We start from the raw sequence: 19,984 nt of genomic DNA, 5'->3' as shown, positions 1-19,984 counted from the left end.
GGGAGAGGGAGGAGGGGAGGAGGAGAACAGCTCTGTATGTTGTGTTTAGTCTTGGGAATGAACAGAGAGCCCAGAGCTGATGTCATCACACAGATGACAGGTAGGGGGTGGATCCAGACTCCCCATTGTCAGTATGACACTTCAAGAAAGTCTGTAGACCCTCCCACAGGTAATTAACTCTATTTTAACAGAAACTGAGAGGGCAGGAAAGATTTGTAGATACTAGCAGCTCATAGGGATTAGGATTAAGCAGAAAAAATTAAACCCATACTTCTCTTTTAAACAACCAAGGGAAATCAGGTTCAAGGCCCAAGACAAACAATCAGACTCTAACCTTTTTACCATCACTACCATATATATTATAGCCATGGCAGTGGTGTCACTAGGGTTGGTGTCACCCAGTGTGAAAAAAATGGTGTCACCCCCCTCCACCAACTATAGTCCCCCTTCAGTACAGACCACCCTCCCTCAGTACAGACCCCCTCCATTAAGTACAGACCCCCTTTCCTCAGTATAACCCCTCATTAAGTATAGACACCCCCACTAAGTACAGAGCATAGATCTCCCTCAGTGCAGACCCCCCTCTATCAGCATAGACCCCCTCAGTGCAGACTCCCCTCCATCAGCATAGACCCCCTCAGTGCAGACCCCCCTCTATAAGCATAGATCCCCTCAGGGCAGACCCCCCTCCATAAGCATAGAGCCCCCTCAGTGCAGACCCCCTCCATCAGCATAGACCCCCCTCTCCACTTGTGCTAGTAGTCCCCTCTCTCCCCTCCCATAGCACCCCCAGGCTATGTATGTATGTATATATATATATATATATATATATATATATATATATATATATATATATATATATATATATATATATATTAAATATAGCTGTGTCCAGCTCCCAACGCCCCTCCCTCGGTTATCAGACCAGCACAGGCCACTCCTCCCAGTCCCACACTAGCTCTCAGGTGTAACTGGGTGGCGTGCCAACACCATGGCAACCCCCACCTCACCCTGGGCTGGTGGCAGTCACCCCCTCAATGCAAGCTGACACCCTCCCACCTATTACAGCACCAGCTCAGGGCCAGGGCAGGGCAGGCGGCTAGTAAAACTGTAGTACATCCGTCCCAGTCGGCAGCTGGAGTGGAGAGAACAGTGTGCAGCTGCTCCACCCAGGCAGAGATAGTGACACATGTGACAGGCTCAGCAGCAGGGAAGTAGGAGGAGGAAGAAGGACACAGACCAGAGCAGTGCGGCTGCGGCGCTGGAGATGTTCCAGCTGGGACATAAAAAAAAACAAGGCTTTATTCACCCTCGGGAGAGTCGGGATGGTGTGACCCCTCTAGCGGTGTCACCCGGGTGTGGACTGCACCCCCGCACCCCCCTAGCAATGCCACTGAGCCATAGCAGTGGGGGGTTTACACAAACTTCAGTGGCTGCAGCCCCCCGGGAGTGTGTGTAAATCTGACAATCCAGCTGTTATTGATCAGATGGAAGTGATCTGATGACTGTGTGGCTGCCCAATCATTTCCACACACCCCAATAAGTGCTAATCACCCCCACACATACCCCTGCCATGCTTTTACTTTTAAGCCTTGTACACACAGTACGATTGTTGGCCAACCGAGCGTCTGATTTTTGTCAAAAGGGCGTGTGCCAGGATCTTGTCTTGCATACTAACGTTACACAATTGTTGTGCCACAAACATAAACGTAATGATGTACTATGAGGAATTTCAGTTCTTGAGCGCCACACTTTGGGCCCCTTCTGCTAATTTCGCCTGCTGAAAATTTACTAGCCTGTCATCCAACATTTGTTGGCCGAAAATTGTTAAATAATTGTCTAAAGGAGCATACTAATGGTACAAATTTAGGACAACAGTCTGTCAACAGACAATCCCCTTCCAACAATGGAACCGTGTGTACGAGGCTTAAGGAACTGTGACACAGAGAGACCTTGGATGAGGTATTCAGGATGAGCACTTTTATAGTGAATTATGGGGTTTCTGTCATTAGGATTTGTGTAAAGTCAGCTGTTCAGTTTTTGATCATTTACTCCAAGAAAGGTAATACTGTGTGTGAAATGTCATTGAAAATACCATTGAATAAGGTTACACATTCAGAGAGCAATGACAAACACATCATCTACATATATAGTCTACCCACATATAGACAATGATGGAAATAGAGCAGAAGAACAGATTAAGCCCCCATTCACACCTATGCGAATTAGATGCGGCTTACACTGCATCCAATTCGCAGGACATTTTAAAATACATTCATATGAATGCATCTGGTTCACATATGTGCGTTGCATTTGCATTGCATTGCAAAAAAAAGTGTGCGTTTTCTGGGCATTGCGGTGTGAAATACAAGCCCATTATCTTCTATGGGATAGCATCTGATTCGCAGATGCATTGCGTTCTGAACATGGATTTCCTCCTTCTCCTCACGACACCTCCCCCTTCTCCCTGCTCACTGATCCGCAGCTAAAACGCAGATGAACCTCTGAACAACTGACTTTTATCTTCCCAGTGAAACCTGAGCTTCAATTCGCACCGCACATGTGTGAACCCAGGCTAAATGTTCTTATAAAAAAAACAAAAATAAATGAATAAACGCTGATACAGCAGCACCACCCATAGCTGTGCCTTTAACCATTTCCAGTCCTGGCCAATTATGATATTTCTCTCCTACATAAAAAAAAATCATAATTTATTGCTAAAAAATTACTTAGAACCTCCAAACATTATATATTTTTTTAAGCAGAGGCCCTAGAGAATAAAATGGTCGGTGTTGCATATTTCTATGTCACACGATATTTGTGCAGCAGTTTTTCAATTATGTTTTTTTGGATAAAATACATTTTAATGAATTTCAATGTGCAAAAACAAAATACAATACCCAATTGCTTGGTAAAGTATAAAATATGATGTTACGCTCCATAAATAGATACCAAACATGTCACGTTTTAAAATTGTGTACACCCGTGGAACAATGCCAAACTACGTTACCTAAAAATCTCCATAGGTGACACTTTAAAAGCCTTTACAGGTTACCAGTTTAGAGTTACATAGGAGGTCTGGTGTTAGAATTATAGATCTCACTCTGACGTTGGTGGCAATACTTCACATGTGTGCCTTTACATGTGAGCACAGGGGGACGGGGTTCTTTAAAAACTATTTTTTATATTTGATTATATATATTTTTTATTTTTTTAACACTGTACTTAAAAAAAAAATGTACCAACCTTAATGCTTTCACAAGGGATGAACAACATACCTTGTGATAGCGTGGGCCATGGCAGGTTTTCTTTATGGAGAGATCTATTAGACCCCATATCTCCTCTCTGGCCTCCAATGCAGGTAATCAGACACAGATTGGTCTGATCGGCTGCTTCACTGGCTGGTAACCAACCAGGAAAAACAGAACTGAAACTGGAAGTGACAAAATCCTCATTCCTTCTGGATTCTGATGTCCCCCTCCTCTCTCTGTGTGCTCGGAGCTGTATGCCGCTGGTCGCATCCTTACCAGATTCCCTGATCAGAGCCCGGTAAAGGTGATGGCAGGAGGGGGACCCTCTTTCACCACCTGTAAAAGCAATCCAGCAGCTGTATAGCCGTTCCAATTACTTTACTAAAAAGACAAACGCCAGATGAAAAAAAAATGATGCTGGGATGCAACACGGTATACCCACTTCAATGTAGGCCATTTATAAAAGGCCTAAGGACATGAAGTGGTTACTTTGTTTTAACAACCTGTGTTCAAAATGAAAGTATTTATTATTGATAGTCCCAGGCCTCCAGAAGATATACACTGGGTAATGGATGATCTGTTTTGTTTCTGCAGAAAGTGTTCCACCACCTTGATCCTGACTCAGTTGGTATTGAGGTATATAAGGAAAATATATTCAATGTGGCAAGGAGCCAGTCTGGTTCAACGTCAACTACTTGTGATCATTTGTATAAAAAGTCTTTGGTCCACCAGCCCATCATATCTCATTAGCCCTGGATTGGTATGAAATGCCCCTTGCCCAGTCCTCCCCTGCGGCAGTCTACAGGGGCAATTTCTCTTTACCCATCTGACAGTGTGGAAAGGTAGAAATCCTCTCTTCTTTGCAGGAAACATTCATTATCTGATTCAGTTAAGCACAAGGTCACTTTAACCCTTTCACTGCCAGGCCCTGTGCTCCATTTTGTACACTCAGGTGACCAGATCATTTTTGCACTTTTTCCTTTGCTTTGTTATTTTTCACTTATAGCTTTCAGAATTTGTGAAAGACCCCCCAAACCATATATTTTCTGAAAGCACATGATCAGTAGAATAAAAATAAGGTGCTAGTGATTTTTTAAACTTTGCGGTATTTGCGCAAATTTTTATCAAAGCAATATATTTGCAAAAAATACACTAAAACCATTATTAGCAGATAAAAACACAGCACATTTTACAAAATTCCTACTGAATATAAAAGCTTAACCTGTATTGAGTTAATGAATAACAAAATTTTAAATTGCGCCTTTTTTGTGAAATGGTGAAAATTGAACAGACACAAAAGTGTAAACATCCAAATTTCTCTAAAAATCTGAATGCTCTTATTTTTCCCTTACAGCTTTCAGAATTTGTGAAAGACCCCCAAAACCATATTTTCTGAAAGCATATGACCTCTAGAATAAAAAGAAGGTACTACTGATTTTTTTTTTTAGACCCAGCGGTATTTGCGCAAATGTTTATCAAACCAATTTATTGGCAAAAAATACACTAAAACCAATTAATAACACAGCAAATTTTACAAAAATTCCTACTAAATATCAAAGCTTAACCTGTATGTAGTTAAAGTGGTGTTCCACCCTAAAAAAAAAAAAATCCATGACTGTGCCAAAAAAAAATAAAAAAAAATTTGGAAATTTTTTTTTTACTTACCTCTAAATGCCTGTTGCTAGGGGGTCCCTTGTAGTCTGCCTCTTTCAGTGCCTGGGCTGGTGACATCACTTCCCCCTCGGCACAGGAAGGACTCGGCTCTGCTCCCTCCCTCCTGTCAATCATCTGGGACCCATTACAGGTCCCAGGTGACTGAGCGGCCAAACACGGCGCGTGGCGCTGCTTGCGCATGCGCAGTGGGTGCCAGGCTGTGAAGACACAGCCCGGCGCCCACAGTTGCAATGCCGGCGCCGCTGAATGGAGGGGGAGACGAGCGGGGCTTCGATCCCCCGTATCGCTGGACCCCGGGACAGGTAAGTGTCCAATTAAAAGTCAGCAGCTGCAGTATTTGTAGCTGCTGACTTTTATTTTTATTTTTTCATGGGCCCTCCTCTTTAGTAAATAACAAATATTTGTAACTTTTAAATTGCACCTTTTTGCAAAAAAATGCAAAATGGTGAACATCGAACGCACCCAAAAATTTCTCAAAAATCCTGGAGGTTCATTTTTCACTTACAGCTTTCAGAATTTAAAAAGACCCCTTAAACTAGACATTTTCTAAAAGCACATGACCTGTAGAATAAAAAACAAATGCAACAGATTTTTTGGGCCCCGCAATAATTGCGCAAATGTTCATATCGCTATTTTCACATAAAATACACTAAAATCATTAATATTGCACATAAACACAATGTAACTTACAATATCCCTGCTAAATTAGTACTAAAGCATTGTTCACATGTGGCATACTAAAGTGTATGCCCATGGGGGGGCCATGTGTACCCCCACAGGGATGCACAGGTGTTCCATGAATCCCTGTACAGGTAGTCCGATTTATGTCAATTGGGATGCAATGACTGCACAGGCATAGCTGCTGTTCCCAATCTGACATCCGTGTGGGTACACAACCCTGAATTCAGGCAGTGTGAGCTCAGGGACATGCATGCGGACCTACATGGATGTAAAATTGGGAGCAACGGCTCTGTTGGTGTAGTTGCTACATCCCAAATGACATCAATGGGACTGCCTGCACAGAGAGGCACGGAACACCTGTTCATCCCTGTAAAGGTACGCTGTGTATGCCCTGTGTGAACAAGGCCTTAGGCCCCTTTCACACAAGCACACTGATTGGGTCTGCCTGTCTGTTCTCTATGGAGAGACTGATGTAATTGGACATGTGTCTGTTTATACCCACCTGCATCCGATCCAGTCCACTAAAAACTGACAGATGAGGATTCCATTCCCCATCCCTCTAGCAGATCAGATCGGATGGCATCCAATGGAAATGGACAGACCGCCCCATAGAGAACAGAGAGCTGTGTCCGTGTACGCTCTGCATCAGTGGAGTGGACATGGACCTGCTCAGCAGGAATCAGCTGTTAGGTCCCCCGCTGAGCAGGTGGATCTGCTTGACAGAGTCCGCTCCATGTCCAGGAGCAGCCGGTCCATTGGTGGCGCAGGGGCACCATCCCCCTGCAGGGCACTGGACTCATACAATTGTATACGTTTTTTTTCAAGCCACATGATTAGAGCCTGAGGCTCTAATTGGCTTGAAAAAGGTTGGGCTCGGGGCACAGAGCATTGCACTCCAAACCCACATACTCTTCTTCCGGCTTCTCCTCCTGGCTAATCGGGACGGATCAGGGTGGCCAGGAGGAGAAGCTATCCGTGGAGGGATGAGTGCGGGTGAGGGGGACCGTCACTGTGGAGGGGTGAGTGTGGGGGAGGGGGGACCGTCACCATTGAGGGGTGAGTGCGGGTGGACCTGAGGGGTCTTACTGTGTTTGTTTTATTTTAAACATTTTTACCTTTTTACATTTTTTTTAGTCATTTTATATATATATATTTTTTTGGGGGGGTTCTTTGGTGAGATAGCAGAGGTCTAAACAGACCCCCATATCTCTTTTTTTGAGACAGATAAAGGGACTGAACATATTCCTTTTCTCTGTATCACTTTACTTGAATGAATGGAATCTGTATAGAGATTCCATTCATTCAAAACCTGACAGTCTGATACATAGTAACTCTCGCGGTTACTATTATCAGATGTCACTGGGCATATAGAAGCAATTACAGCGATCTCTGCATTCGCCCAGGGTGCCACACTTAGGGGGTTGAAGGGGATTGGAGAGGAGAGTGGGGGAGAGTAGTTTTAGGTGGAAGGGAGGTGCGGGAGGTAGAGAGGCTGGGGACAGGGAAGCAGCTGCATGGAGGGGGGTCACATTAGGGGTTAATAACTCTTATCAGAGGGTTGTAATCCACTGATCAGAGTTATAGAATTGTTCAGTAGAGTCTTCTGAACAATTCTGATATAAGCTTATGGTCATTAAAGTGTCCATAGACTTATAGGAGAGGGAGAAAAGAGCTCCGTATGTCGTACTGACCTGGCCACCTGCAGGCCCCTTTGTAGGTCCGTATGGCAGATGGACTTAGCAGTGAAAGGGTTAAAGTGTATATAATACTGAACTTAAAACCACTTCAATACCGAGCACTTAGACACCTTCCTGCCCAAGTCAATTTTCAGCTTTCAGCGCTGTCGCAATTTGAATGACAATTGCGCGGTCATGCTACACAGTACACAAACTCATTTTTATCATTTTGTTCCCACAAAAAGATACAAATAAATTTTGGTGGTATTTGATCACCTCTCCAATTTTTATTTTTTGTGCAACAAATAAAAAAAGACTGAAAATTTTGAAAAAAAACACGTTTTTCTTTTTTTTCTGTTATATTTTTTGTAAATAAGTACATTTTCTTCTTCAATGATGGGCACTCATATGGCTGCACTGATGGACACTGATAAGGTGGCACCGATGGGCACCGATGAGGTGACACTGACGGGCACTGATGATGGGCACAGATAGGCAGCACTGATGGGCACTGATAGGTGGCACTGGTATGTGGCATTGATGGGCACTCATAGGCAGCACTGATGGGCACTGATAGATGGCACTGGTATGCAGCACTGATGGGCACTCGTAGGGGGCACTGATGGGCACATGTAGGCGGCACTGATGGGCATTCATAGGCGGCACTGATGGGCACTCATAAGCGGCACTGATGGGTACTTATAGATGGCACTGATGGGTGGCACAGATGGACACTGATAGATGGGCACTGGTCAAGGATGGGCACTGATGGACACTGATGGGTGGCACTGATGGGTGGCATTGCTGGGCATCCCTGTTTTGTAAATTGCCACAGAGGTGCCAGTCAGTGCCCATTTGTGGGCACTGATTGGCACATTTTGGGCATATTTTTTACATGTGGATGGCCATGGGGGATGTACCTGGCCATCCACATGCTGGGGGCTTCCCTGGTGGTCCTGGGGGCTTCCCTGGTGGTCTAGTGTGGGCATCTGAGGGGGGCTGCACAGATCCCCCTGTCAGGAGAGAGATCGGCTCTCCTCTAATCGTGTCAGATGCGAGTGAGGAAAAGCTGATCAACAGCTCTTCCTGTCAACATCGTGATCAGCCGTGATTGGACACGGCTGATCACGTGGTAAAGAGCCTCCGCCAGAGGCTCTTTATCAAGATCGGTGTAGCAGTGTGTCAGACTGACACACCGCACCACTGATCGCCTCGATGCGCGCCCCCATGGGTGCGTGGCAGCTGTTATCCTGCTGGACATCATATGACGCCCAGTCGGGATAACTGAACCACTGCCTGGCCGTCTTTCTGCTATAGGCCATGCGGGAAGTGGTTAAAGTGGTGTTCTGGATGAAATTTTACTTTTTAGATAAAAATCCCCCTATAATCCTCATGCTTAATGTATTCTAGTAAAGGTTTGCTGTAAATGAAGGTCCGTTTTGTATGTTTGCACCATTAATTTCTTACTTTTGTAAGTCCCATCAGGCCGCGGCCATCTCATGTGTGGGCATCTGAAGCCAGACTGTATCTCTTCCTGTATTCCAGCATGCACCTCCAGATCTCGCACATGCTCAGAGCAGCACAAGTAGCATAATAGGTTGTAGGTCCGGTTTCTATAGCAACAGCAGTGCCAGAGGAAGTTGCCGCCCCTTAGCTATGGAAACCTCCCCTCCCCCCAGGGAGCAGGAAGTTTATCTACATTTATAAATCTAGAAATATAAAAAGCTCCTGCAAAAGGTAATTAGTTTTAAAAAAAATGAAATATATATTATATATATATATATATATAAAATCTCTTGTTATGTGTATATATATAAACAATAAGCATGTTTAAAAAAGTAATTACCTTTTGCAGGAGCTGCACCATCAAAATTGCCCCATCAAAACTGCACAATCATACTGCCTCCATCAAATTGCCCCATCAAAATTGCCTCATCAAATTGCCCCCATGAAAATTGCCCCATCATATTGCCACCATCAAAATTGCCTCATAAAAACTGCACAATCATACTGCCTCCATCAAATTGCCCCCATCAAAATTGCCCCATCGTACTGTCCCATCATACTGCCCCATCAAAATTGCCAAATCAAATTGCTCTCATCAAAATTGCCCCATCATATTTCCACCATCAAAATTGCCCCATAAAAACTGCACAATCATACTGCCCAGATCAAATTGCCCCATCGTACTGCCCCATCATATTGCCCCATCAAAATTGCCAAATCAAATTGCCCCCATCAAAATTGCCCCATTATACTGCCACCATCAAAATTGCCCCATCAAAACGGCCCCATCAAATTGCCCCATCATACTGAACCATCAAAACTGCCCTATCAAAACTCCCCCATCAAAATTGCCCCCATTAAAACTGCCCCATCATACTGCCCCAATCAAAATTGCCACATCATACTGCCACCATAAAAATTGCCCCATCAAAACTGTACAATCATACTGCCCCATCAAAATTGCCCCATCCTACTGCCCCCATAAATTTGCCCCCATCAAAATTGCCCCATCATACTGCCACCATCAAAATTTCCCCATCAAAACTGCCCCATCATACTGCCCCCATCAAAATTGCCACATCATACTGCCCCATCAAAACTGCCCCATCAAAATGTCCCCATCATACCGCCCCATCAAAACTACCCATCAAATTACCCCCATCAATTTGCCCCATCATACTGCCCCAATATATTGGCCCCATCAAATTGCCACCAGCAAAATTGCCCAATCATACTGCCCCATCAAAACTGCCCCATCATATTGGCCCCATCAAAATTTCCCCATGAAAATTGCCCCCATCAAAATTGCCCCCATCAAAATTGTCCCATCATACTGCGCCAAATTGCCCCATCATAATTGCCCCCCTTTAAAATTGCCCCCGTCAAAATTGCCCCATCATACTGCCCCCATCAAAATTTCTACACCATACTGCCCCATCAAAACTGCCCCATCAAATTTCCCCATCATACTGCCCCATCAAAATGGCCCCCATCAAAATTGCTCCCATCAAAATGGCCCCCATCAAAGCTGCCCGTATCATACTGCCCCATCATATTGCCCCATCATATTGCCCCATCAAAACTGCCCCCATCAAAACTGCCCCATCATACTGCCACCATCATACTGCCCCCATCAAAATTGCCCCCATCAAAATTGCCCCATCATACTGCCCTATCAAAATTGCCCCATCATACTACCCCCATCAAAACTGCCCCCATAAAAATTGCCCTCATCAAAATTGCCCCATCAAATTTGCCCCATCAAAACTGCCCCATCATACTGCCCCATCAAAATTGCTACATCATACTGACCCATCAAAACTGCCCCATTATACTGCCACCATCAAAATTGTCCCCATAAAAATTGCCCCATCATACTGCCCCATCAAAATTGCCCCCATCAAATTGCCCCAGCATACTGCCATCATCAAAATGCCCCAATCAAAATTGCCCCATCATAATTGCCCCATCAAAACTGCCACATCAAAATTGCCCCCATCAAAACTGCCCCCATCATACTGCCACCATCATACTGCCACCATCAAAATTGCCCCTATCAAAATTGCCACATCATGCTGCCCCATCAAATTTGCCCCATCAAATTTGCCCCATCATACTGCCCCATCAAATCTGCCTCATAATACTGCCCCCATAAAAACTGTTCCCATCAAAACTGCCCCCATCAAAATTGCCCCAGCATACTGCCATCATCAAAAATGCCCCAATCAAAATTGCCCATCAAATCTGCCCCATCAAATTGCCACCATCAAAATTGCCCCATCATACTGCCCCATCAAAATTGTCCCATAAAATTGTCCCAATCAAAACTGCCCCATCATCCTGCCCCATCATACTGCCCCCATCAAATTGCCCCCATCAAATTGTCCCATCAAATTTCCCCCATCAATACTGCCCCGTCAAATTCCCCCCATTAACACTGCCCCATGAAAACTGCCATCTATCCTTTGAGCACCAGTGGTGAGAAGAACTAGAAGATATCTCTATATTGAAGCTCTTATTTGGTGTTGGGAACTGTCACATTGGACTTTCTATATTGCTTTGTATTGTTTTTTGTTACTGATTTTGGAAATCTATTATTATGTTTTTCCACTGAAGACATCATTTTATATCTGTAACCAAATCAAGATATTTATTTATCACTGTGAGCTCCATTTCCTTTCTTTCATGGTTTTCAGGTAATAGAGTATAGAAAACCTGAACTGTCTAGGGCTGTGTGTTCTCTGTCATAAGAGGTATTTAGGGGACAAGTATATCCGGTATTTTTCTGTACTTGTCATGTCTTTATAAGAATAAAAAGTGTTTATATATTGCTGAGAAAATAAATCTCTGTTCTCCAGTAATATGGATGACCACACAAAGTAATCTGTATTGTAAGTATTTGTAATGAAAATGTAGTAATGATAAAACCATACTAATATTATGATCAACACAGAAGAAAATGATACCAACATTCTTGACTTCTCCTGATCCATAAAATATTTCCATTATATTTCCAGATATTCAGGAAAAGCACAAACAATATCTAATGGAGAAGACTGAGACTCTGGTGGAGCATAGACCCCCAGGAACTACCCTGGAACCACAAAGATTCCTCATCAATGAGCGTTATGTGGATCTGATTGTAGTCTCCACCGATCAGTTCAGGGAACGTCCCCAGAATGAGATAATACAGACTGGGGTAAAACATGAGGAATGCTTGAAGGAAACACAAACTAGGCTGGAACACATTTCCCCCAACAAGCTGTTCCGATGGAACCCCCAGTCACAATGTGTACCACATGCAGTAATGGTGAGCGGAGTGCCAGGAATAGGGAAGACCACACTGATGCAGAAGTTTGTCTATGATTGGGTGACCGGAAAACACTACCAGAGATTTGCCTTTATCTTCTTCTTCAGATTCCGGGACCTTACTAGACTGCGAGAGGTCAGCTTGGAGGAGATGATTCTTCATCAATATCCATATCTGGAGAGTCAGATTGGAGATATTTTACAAGATCCAGAAAGACTTCTGTTTATATTTGATGGATTAGATGAAAGTATTCACCAAATAGATTTCAGATCAAGTAAACTCTTCGCTTACAGGACAGAATATGGTAAGATTGTGGTCAGTTTGGTGAGGCAGAGTCTTCTTAAGGGTTGCTCTGTACTGATAACCAGCCGTCCAACCAGACTGACATCAGTGGATACCCGTGTTTTCCAGAGAATAGCTGAGATCATGGGATTTCTCCATGGAGACAGACGGATCTTCTTCAATAATTTCTTTGGAAATGAGGAATTATCAGAGAAGGCTTTTCATTATGTGGAGGAGAATGACATGCTGTACACTTTCTGTTATATCCCATCATACTGCTGGATCATCTGTACAGTGTTATCAATGTGCTTCAGATCCCAACCAACAATCACTGATCAGCTGATGACATCATTACCCAAAACTGTGACACAACTCTTTGTGACTTTTGTCTCCAACATTCTGGCCAATCACAGCCAGAATAAAGATGGTGGTCACACTGCCTGGGAACTGCTGACCTCTATTGGGTGGATGGCAGAACATGGAGTCATGAATCATATGATTGTATTTGATGAGCGTCATCTGGAGTCATTCAGTGTGAGAAATGATAATCATGTCTTTTCATCTTTCATGATGGAATCTGGTCAGCCTCCCGATGTGGATTACACCTTCTTACATCTCACTCTTCAGGAGTTTTTTGCTGCTTTAGTCCACTTTATGAACAATAATCCTGAAAGATTACAGAAAACACTTGATAAGGCTGAATCTTACAAAGACGGCCGTGCTGAAATATTCCTCCGTTTCCTCTGCGGTCTCTCAGACTCTTCTACTAGATCCTTGTTAAAGTCTCATGTGGGAGAATTGTCTACTCAGGCTGCCAGACATGTCATCGCCTGGATCCAGAAGAAAATACCAGAACAAAGATCTTACAAATCTACAGAAGACCAGAGAGATCTTCTTAATGTATTCTACTATCTCTATGAGAGCAGGAATAAGGCTCTGGTGGCACAATGTATTGGATCAAACAAAGTTGACTTTTATAATGTCCCCCTCAGCCCTCTGGACTGCTCTGTGCTGTCTTTTATCCTTCAATCCTGCAGAGAGAGAGAAGTAGATCTATTTTCATGTAATATTCAGAATGAAGGATTGAGGAAACTTATACCGGCTCTACACAAGATCAAGAGTTTGAGGTAAATATTTAATCTGAATAATCACATTGCTGTAATAATTTGGTATTTTCAGGTGTTTTTTCCAGAGAAATGACTAATTATCGGTGTGATTTGTTTTCTGTTATATGCAGACTGTACACATCTATTTATCTGAATACATCAGATAAGACTTAAAGTGAATGTAAACCCTCACATATACCCAGTGAAGGGAACAGCCTCAGATGATACACAGAGATTAAACAAATCCTCCTACATATGTTGTACATGTTTATCTGCTGTCTCCAGCTTTATACACTGTTTAGAAAGTGAACATTGTGTTAGATTATTTTCTTCCTGTTCCAGCACTGGGTGTGGAGTCTGGGCATACACTGTGTGTGAGATGATTGGAGGAAAGGCACACACCCCTCTCCACATAAGCAGAGGTAGGAAGAAACATGCAGAGCTGTTCTGTGAATAGACAAGCTCTCTGCTAATCTATTTATAGCACCCGCCCTGACACAAATTTCCAGCTGCTTTTATCTCCTGTGTCAAAGAGCTTTTCAGAAGTTGTCATGCTGATAACAGAGGAACGAAGCAGCAGAAAGACACTGGACACAGGGCTTTGAAGCGAGATAAGTAAACACTACAGATATATCTGCCCAGGTCAATTTTCAGGAATGGGGTTTACATCCACTTCAAAGTAGAACTAAAGGCAAAACCTTTTATTTTTTTTATTTTTGGATACAGCAAAGGAAGGTTAAAGGGTGGGAATACCACCAACAACCCTCTCCATCTAATGCTGACAGCTTTGTACTGTCATTTGGGCCTACAACGCCCTCTGGAGGTAACATGTGGTAGGTCGTTGTAACCAAAAGAGAAATACATTTCTTATGAAATTTTGAATCTTACCCAGAAAGAAAAGATGAATGAAGTTGAGTTTTTACCTTTTGATTGATAGAAAACCGATCAGGGTGGGTGCAGTGCATGTTAAAAAGTGGGTGTGAATGAATATTTGTGAATAAACCAGTGTGCTTTAGGTTACTTTTACACTGCTCTGTATCAAAAACATACAAAAAATGCATATGAGTTTTTTCTGCATTTTTGCAGTGGTTTTCCTGTATTGTTACATTTAACATAACACATGATGTGTTTTTGCCACGTTTGTGTTGTGTTTCCCCCATATCACTTCCCACTATCCAAATACAATTTCCAGTGTGACTATGCAGTGCTACTTGCTTGCACATTTGATGTGACTTTGATGCAACTTCAATGCTACTTTAGAAGTTCTCGAACCTGGGTTCACAAATTGCATGACAAGGGAAATCACATTATATTCAATGATGTCCCTCCGATCATCTCAGCACAGTGCAATTTTGGAAAAGGTTCCTGGTGGACTTCAGTGTGAATTCAGCCCCTTATGCCACATACACACGAGCGGACTTTACGGCAGACTTTGCCCGGTGGACTTTTCAACGTACTTTACGATGGACTTTCTGAATGAACGGACTTGCCTACACACAATCCACCAAAGTATGTCGAATTCGTATGTGATGACGTACGACCGGACTAAAACAAGGAAGTTCATAGCTAGTAGCCAATAGCTGCCCTAGCGTGGCTTTTTGTCCCTCGAACTAGCATACAGACGGTGGACTTTTCGACCAGACTCGATTTCGACGGATTAATTTAAAACATGTTTCAAATCTAAGTCCGTCCAACTTTTGAGAAAACAAAGTCCGCTGGAGCCCACACACGATCAAATTGTCCGACCAAATCCCGTCTGCCGGGCAAAGTCTGCCGTAAAGTCCGCTCGTGTGTACGCGGCAATAGCCTTTTATATTATCTCACAAAAGTCACATCAGCATAGATAAGAAGCATTCCTATACACTTTGATGGATCAGTGTTTTTCTAACCCCCACCTCTCCTCCCTGGTCATCCTTCATCCATTGATTTTGATACAGCTGTGATTTTGGAGCCTTCCCTGGATCCTTCATTTGACCCTTTGAAAAAACCCTCCGCTCTGATTGATTTATGTACATTGCAGGGATTGTAACAAACTTTGTTGCAGTTTCATAGCTTTTGTTGTTCTGAAGAAATTGCTGTTTGTCCATGTGCAGAGTGAATGTGAATGGGAGTGATTTTATAATTATCAATCAGCTGCTGCACTTGAAGGGCTCTAATACAGAAAGTGGCAGGGTCTGTATCTCTTTAGACGTGATTTCCCTTTGGCAGTGTCTCACCAAAAATGACATTTTTGTTGTGGGGATGCCCAAATCTGACTTGTATCTTAGTGCGGACTTCTGGAAAAATTAGTGAGCCAATCACACAAGCAGGACATGACATTTTCAGGGGGCGTTCTGTACACCATCTGTGTACACCATCTCTCTATACCAGGGGTAGGCAACCTTTTGAGCACAATGTGCCGAAAAATATTTTCAAAGAAATTGAGAGTGCCGACTTCACACACTCAATCACAAAAAGGATTTTTTATAAAGTAAATGCTGTAAATGACTTGAATAGTAGTGAGAAGTTAACATCCTGCACTCACGCCTCAGATCAGCTCCAGTTCTTGCACCTTCACACCTCAGATCACTGTCCCCCCTGAAATCTGCCCCACCACTGTAACCCCCTGAACATCTGCCCCACCACTGTAACCCCCTGCACATCTGCCCCACCACTGTAACCCCCTTTCTCATCTGCCCCATCACTGTACCTCCAACACATCTGTCCCACCTCTGTTCCCCCTGCTTATCTGTCCCACCAATGCACCTCCTTTCACATCTGCCCCACCGCTTTACCCACCTGCTCACCTGTCCCACCACTATAGCCCCCTGTACATCTGCCCCACGTACCACCCTGCTCTTCTGTCCCACCACTGTAACCCCCTGCTCATCTGCTCCAACAATGTTCCTCCTTTCTCATCTGCCCCACCACTGTACCTCCCTGCACATCTGCTCTACCTCTGTACCCCATGCTCTTCTGTCTCACCGCGGAGTCATCTTCTCATCTGTCCTAACATTGAACTTATCTGCTCATCTGCCCCACCACTGCAACCCCCTTTCTCATCTGCCCCAACACTGTACCTCCTGCATATCTGTCCCACCTCTGTTCCCCTGCTCATCTGTCCCACCAATGTACCTCCTTTCTCCTCTCCCCCACCTCTGTACCCCCTGCTCTTCTGCCCAACCACTGTAACCCCCTGCTCATCTGTCCCACCAATGCACCTCCTTTCACATCTGGCCCACTGATCTACCCCCCTGCTCTTCTGTCCCACCGCTGAACCCCCTTCTCATCTACCCCAACACTGAACCCCCCTGCTCATCTTTCCCACCGCTGAACCCCCTTCTTATCTGTCCCCCTTGCTCTTCTGTCCCACCACTGTTACCCCGCTGCTCATCTACCTCATCAAAGTACCCCTTTTCTCATCTGCCCCATCACTGTACCTCCCTGCACATCTGCTCCAGCGACGTATCCCCATGCTCTTCTGTATTACTACTGAATCAGCTTCTCATCTGTCCTAACACTGATATACAGAAAAAACAGCGCTGGCAACTGGCACAATATGAATATGAATGTAGCTACAAGTGAATAATATCACTATATATATGTGACTAGACAAATTGCATTTGGTAAAACAAATAATATGTAGTGAAAAAATATTAAAAAATAAAAAATGTAGTGTTTCTGTTTGGAAACAGAGACTATGAACAATCAAAAAAAATATTAATATAAACCTCAACATATAACAATGTGAATACGCATATTACCAATGTGATTAAATATTGAAATAAGTTCAGGATGGATATAAACGTTCCTTCAGACAAAAACTCAATAAGCAATGATGACAGACTTCCAGCTCCTCATCCAGGGGATTGCATACAGTCACCTGAAATGCTGCAGTAGATACAAGAGGATGGGGTGAAGCTTGGGCTGCTATCACTAGGATATAACCTTGGGAGTCATGGGCATCATGTTCCACCCAAAAGACAAAAAAGAATATGGTGTAATACTGTGGGGTAAGGGATCAAATGCGCATAATAGCGCTACTCACAAACTGAAGATTGCAAACAGGCATTCAGAGTTGGTCCGTGACCGCCGCCGTGTTAGCGTGCACTCCACAACAACAGGAAATAGCGTCACTGGTTGCAGACGTGAGCCGGATATTGCGTCAACGCATTTCGCCCCTCCTTCAGGGCGTCATCAACACTGAACCCATCTGCTCATCTGCCCCAGCACTGTAACCCGCTTTCTCATCTGCCCCACCAATGTACCTCCTGCATATCTGTCTCACCTCTGTTCTCCCTGCTCATCTGTCCCACCAATGTACCTCCTTTCTCCTCTGCCCCACCACTGCACCCCCTGTACATCTGCCCCACCTCTGTACCCCCTGCTCTTCTGCCCAACCACTGTAACCCCCTGCTCATCTGTCCCACCAATGCACCTCCTTTCACATCTGCCCCACTGATCTACCCCCCTGCTCTTCTGTCCCACCGCTGAACCCCCTTCTCATCTACCCCAACACTGAAAACCCTGCTCATCTTTCCCACTGCTGAACCCCCTTATTATCTGCCCCATCACTGTACCCCCCTGCTTTTCTGTCCCACCGCTGAACCCCCTTCTCATCTACCCCAACATCGAACCCCCTGCTCATCTTTCCCACCGCTGAACCCCCTTATTATCTGCCCTAACACTGTACCCCCCTGTTTTTCTGTCCCACTGCTAAACCCCCTTTTCATCCTTCCCACTACTGTACCTCCTGCACATCTGCCCCACCACTGTACCCCCTTGCTCTTCTGTCCCACCACTGTTACCCCGCTGCTCATCTACCTCATCAAAGTACCCCTTTTTTCATCTGCCCCACCACTGTACCTCTCTGCACATCTGCTCCACCGACGTATCCCCATGCTCTTCTGTCTCACTACTGAATCACCTTCTCATCTGTCCTAACACTGAACCCATCTGCTCATCTGCCTCACCACTGTAACCCACTTTCTCATTTCCCCCACCAATGTACCTCCTGCACATCTGTCTCACCTCTGTACCCCCTGCTCTACTGCCCCACCTCTGTTTCCCCTGCTCATCTGTCCCACCAATACACCTCCTTTCACATCTGCCCCACTGCTCTACCCTCCTGCTTTTCTGTCCCACCACTGAACCCCCTTCACATCTGGCCCAACACTGAGCCCCCCTGCTCATCTGTCCCATCACTGTAGCCCCCTGCTTTTATGTCCCATTGCTGAAGCCCCTTATCTCTTCCACCACTGTACCTCCTACACATCCTACACATCCACCGCTGTACCCTCTTCTTAGTTACATAGTTACATAGTAGGTGAGGTTGAAAAAAGACACAAGTCCATCAAGTCCAAACTATGTGTGTGATTATGTGTCAGTATTACATTGCATATTCATCTATGAATATGCGTGATATGCAGAGTGGTGAAAGGAAGCAGACATGAGACACATCTACCTGTCCTGACACACTCATCCTGCTGATCCAACTCTTGCATCCAGCCCACGTGCATGTATGGGATGTATAGGATGTATGGGATCATCCCATACATCCCATACATCCCATTGGGATGTATGTGATGTCACATACAAGCATATGGATAGGATGCACAATGATGAGCTCAGATCAGGGGTATTTTCTGAAAGCAGTGGGCCTGTGTGCAGGATCATAAGATGGGCCCCCACAGCTGACAAAAAGTGCAGCACAGCAAAAGTTGGGTTTGATTTTCATTGCGCTGAATACTGGCTGTAGCTTAAAGGGACACAGAGTGCAGAGGGGTTCAGTAGTAAGTGACACAGAGTGCAGGGGTTCAGTAGTAAGTGACACAGAGTGCAGGGGTTCAGTAGTAAGTGACACAGAGTGCAGAGGGGTTCAGTAGTAAGTGACACAGAGTGCAAGGGTTCAGTAGTAAGTGACACAGAGTGCCGGGGTTCAGTAGTAAGTGACACAGAGTACCGGGGTTCAGTAGTAAGTGACACAGAGTGCTGGGGTTCAGTAGTAAGTGACACAGAGTGCAGGGGTTCAGTAGTAAGTGACACAGAGTGTCGGGGTTCAGTAGTAAGTGACACAGAGTGCAGAGGTTCAGTAGTAAGTGACATAGAGTGCAGAGGGGTTCAGTAGTAAGTAACATAGAGTGCAGGGGTTCAGTAGTAAGTGACACAGAGTGCAAGGGTTCAGTAGTAAGTGACACAGAGTACAAGTGTTCAGTAGTAAGTGACACAGAGTGCAAGGGTTCAGTAGTAAGTGACACAGAGTGCAAGGGTTCAGTAGTAAGTGACACAGAGTGCCGGGGTTCAGTAGTAAGTGACACAGAGTACCGGGGTTCAGTAGTAAGTGACACAGAGTGTCGGGGTTCAGTAGTAAGTGACACAGAGTGCAGAGGTTCAGTAGTAAGTGACACAGAGTGCAGAGGGGTTCAGTAGTAAGTAACATAGAGTGCAGGGGTTCAGTAGTAAGTGACACAGAGTGCAAGGGTTCAGTAGTAAGTGACACAGAGTGCAAGGGTTCAGTAG

General features: G+C 44.6%; 2 protein-coding genes across 4 annotated transcripts in view; both read left to right on the top strand.

The window, feature by feature from the left end:
• The window catches only part of LOC141117699 (NACHT, LRR and PYD domains-containing protein 3-like), a 2,363,088-nt gene that overhangs the window by 1,590,139 nt on the left and 752,965 nt on the right, over positions 1-19,984 (top strand). The gene's annotated exons all lie outside the window — the stretch shown is intronic.
• Positions 1-19,984, top strand: part of LOC141117538 (NACHT, LRR and PYD domains-containing protein 3-like) — a 215,874-nt gene that overhangs the window by 40,098 nt on the left and 155,792 nt on the right. Inside the window, exon 2 of the mRNA XM_073610438.1 lies at positions 11,806-13,507. Coding sequence (XP_073466539.1) covers positions 11,806-13,507 — 1,702 coding nt within the window. The remainder of the gene's footprint in view (positions 1-11,805; positions 13,508-19,984) is intronic.

This window comes from Aquarana catesbeiana, linkage group LG13 (genome assembly GCF_042186555.1).
Source record: "Aquarana catesbeiana isolate 2022-GZ linkage group LG13, ASM4218655v1, whole genome shotgun sequence".
Lineage (NCBI taxonomy): Eukaryota > Metazoa > Chordata > Amphibia > Anura > Ranidae > Aquarana > Aquarana catesbeiana.
Note: the sequence above shows the minus strand (reverse complement) of the source record. Positions and strands in the feature narration are given on the sequence as shown.